Source organism: Nestor notabilis, unplaced genomic scaffold, assembly GCF_000696875.1.
Source record: "Nestor notabilis isolate BGI_N333 unplaced genomic scaffold, ASM69687v1 scaffold18627, whole genome shotgun sequence".
NCBI lineage: Eukaryota > Metazoa > Chordata > Aves > Psittaciformes > Psittacidae > Nestor > Nestor notabilis.
Window position 1 is genome coordinate 1 of NW_009937140.1, and position 2247 is coordinate 2247.

The following is a 2247-nucleotide window of genomic DNA, read 5'->3' on the forward strand; positions in this document are numbered from 1 at the left end:
AGGAGGAGGAAGAGGAAGAGGAGGAGGAGGAAGAAGAAGAAGAAGAAGAGGACACTCGGGCTCTGCTACATTCCTGTGCGCAGGAAGACGGGAGGCGGCGTTAGCCCTTTACGGACAGCTGGGTTCAGCGCTGCCCTCAGCTGCTGTCGGCGTATTTACAGACGGCTCTCCCCGCCCAGAAGAATCATGTAAGTTCCCAATTGTCAGGGGTCCTGTGAGAAGATGGGGGATGCCGTAGACGCCAAGGAGATGAGGAAGACTTTCATTGTTCCTGCCATCAAACCCTTTGACCATTATGATTTCTCTCGAGCGAAAATCGCCTGTAATCTCGCCTGGCTGGTGGCCAAAGCCTTTGGGACAGGTAGGTGGCGTCTTCTTCTTCTTCCCTTTCTTTGATGCTGGTTCCTGCTTGGTTGCTTCGCCCCTGAGGACGTGCCAGTCCTTTCCCCGGGGAGCTGGGAAGGGGGGTAGGAGGTGCGTAGGAAATGGCTTTGGTCTGTTCCCTCGTCTTTAGTTCTCTTCACACCTTGTGGGGGGTTTTGGTGTGTTTTTGGTTTTGCCTCTTTTTTGTTTGTGTTTGGTTTTTATTTTGAATTACCTGTAGTCTTTTTGGAGTACCACTGTTTCTGTTGGCAAGTAATTTTTGTGTATGGGAGCTAGTGCAATTTTATTTGAGGAATCGAACTCTGTAAATGGTGTTTCATTTATTCCCCGGGTCACACTTCTAGAACGCAAACAACTCCCAAACAACCATGTAATCCGTGTTTGTCTGTTGTCTCGATAATTTTCCTAATGTTGTTTTAAGAGCTGTATTGGTGGCTGGCAATGGAAATGGAAGTGCGCTGTTTTGACATGTGTGACAGTAGCCTGTAGCCATTTGAGTGGTTAATCACTAAGAACGGTTTCATGAAAAAAACAGCGTTTAATGCCAGGTTTTGGCCTGCACAATACAGAAGGCTCTCCCTGTCTGTAAGCCTAAATGGAATTGATTATAATGCCTCCGAAAGGCATCACTGCTGTGTCTTTGAAAACCTGGGCCTTGAGGAACACCAGACCTATTATTCTATGCCTGGAATATTGTTGGGCCTTGAGGAATACACCAGACTTACAGAAGTCTTCTGAGGGAATGATTTTGAAAACTTACCAAGCTGTGGCTTTGTTTGTTGTTTTATTTGTTCAGGGTTTTTTGTTTTATTTTGGGATGTGTGGTTTTTTGTTTGTTTCTTGGTTTTTGATTTTAATATAGCTGTTGCATATTAATCACTTGTTCTGCAGATTCAAAATAGGATTTTTTTTTATTATTAAATTGAATTAGATAGTGACAGTCAATATTTTTACCTCTATTCTTTCTAGAGCAACAGGAACATGTTTCTTCTTCTGGAATTTTGCACCTTTTGCGTTTAGGACCACAGCATTGTTATGTATCTGAATGGGGTTAAAGGTGTACCTTTATGATGCCTCAGGAAACTGGTTATATTTTACATTGTGCTTCCCAAAATCTATTTTCAAAGTGGTTGAACCTAGTGAAATTTCAGTAAGGTCAGTAGCTACTGAAATAAAGTGCACGTTTGTCACTTCAAAAGAAAAAAGGGATCAAAATACTGTTTCCATATAAAGATCTGTCAATAAACTCTTCACTTTCCTTTGTGAAATCTGGGCACGTATATAATATTTTTACTTATGCTTTTATTAGCTACGCAGGCACAAGAGATAAGATAGTAGTAGTGAAAATTCTTGGAAGTACTTGATTCAGCATTTTCAGAGATCATTATCTTTTTAGGTAGCTCAGTTCTATGGACTCTACTCATGGGATTCTGGGCGTACAGTGCTTATGCCATTATATAACCCAGCATTCTAACCTGAAAAGCGTTTTCTACTGGAGTCTTCCAAATTCTCAGGCTGTGGCTGAAATGTCTTGGTTTGCATTGGTTGAGTTTCTATTGGATGTGTAAAGCAACTTGCAGGGTACTTTAATGCTACTTTCTATAGAAAGCATGATCCAAAACAAATTCCCTTAGTCTTTCTCTTCATTACTGTGGTTGTTCTGAGATTCATAAATGAAACATGATTAGAGGAGATAATGGCTCCATGTGCCCTCTAAATACTGCCATAATGTAATTGTAGGAAGAGGGGTAAACGTACACAATTATAGTGTTTCTGATCTCACAGTTCTTCCGCTAGGTTAACATCAGTAGTAGCCTCACAGAAGACTTTGTGGCTGAAGTAGGGGAAGACAGTATAAAGGGA

At 41.5% G+C, this 2247-nt stretch overlaps 1 protein-coding gene across 2 annotated transcripts in view; it reads left to right on the forward strand.

Moving 5' to 3' along the window:
- Positions 1-222: 222 nt before the first annotated feature.
- Positions 223-2247, forward strand: part of CAMSAP2 (calmodulin regulated spectrin-associated protein family, member 2) — an 84845-nt gene continuing 82820 nt past the window's right edge. For both annotated transcript variants that reach the window (XM_010018686.1, XM_010018687.1), the window contains exon 1: positions 223-361. In XM_010018686.1, the coding sequence (XP_010016988.1) occupies positions 223-361 (139 nt within the window). The remainder of the gene's footprint in view (positions 362-2247) is intronic.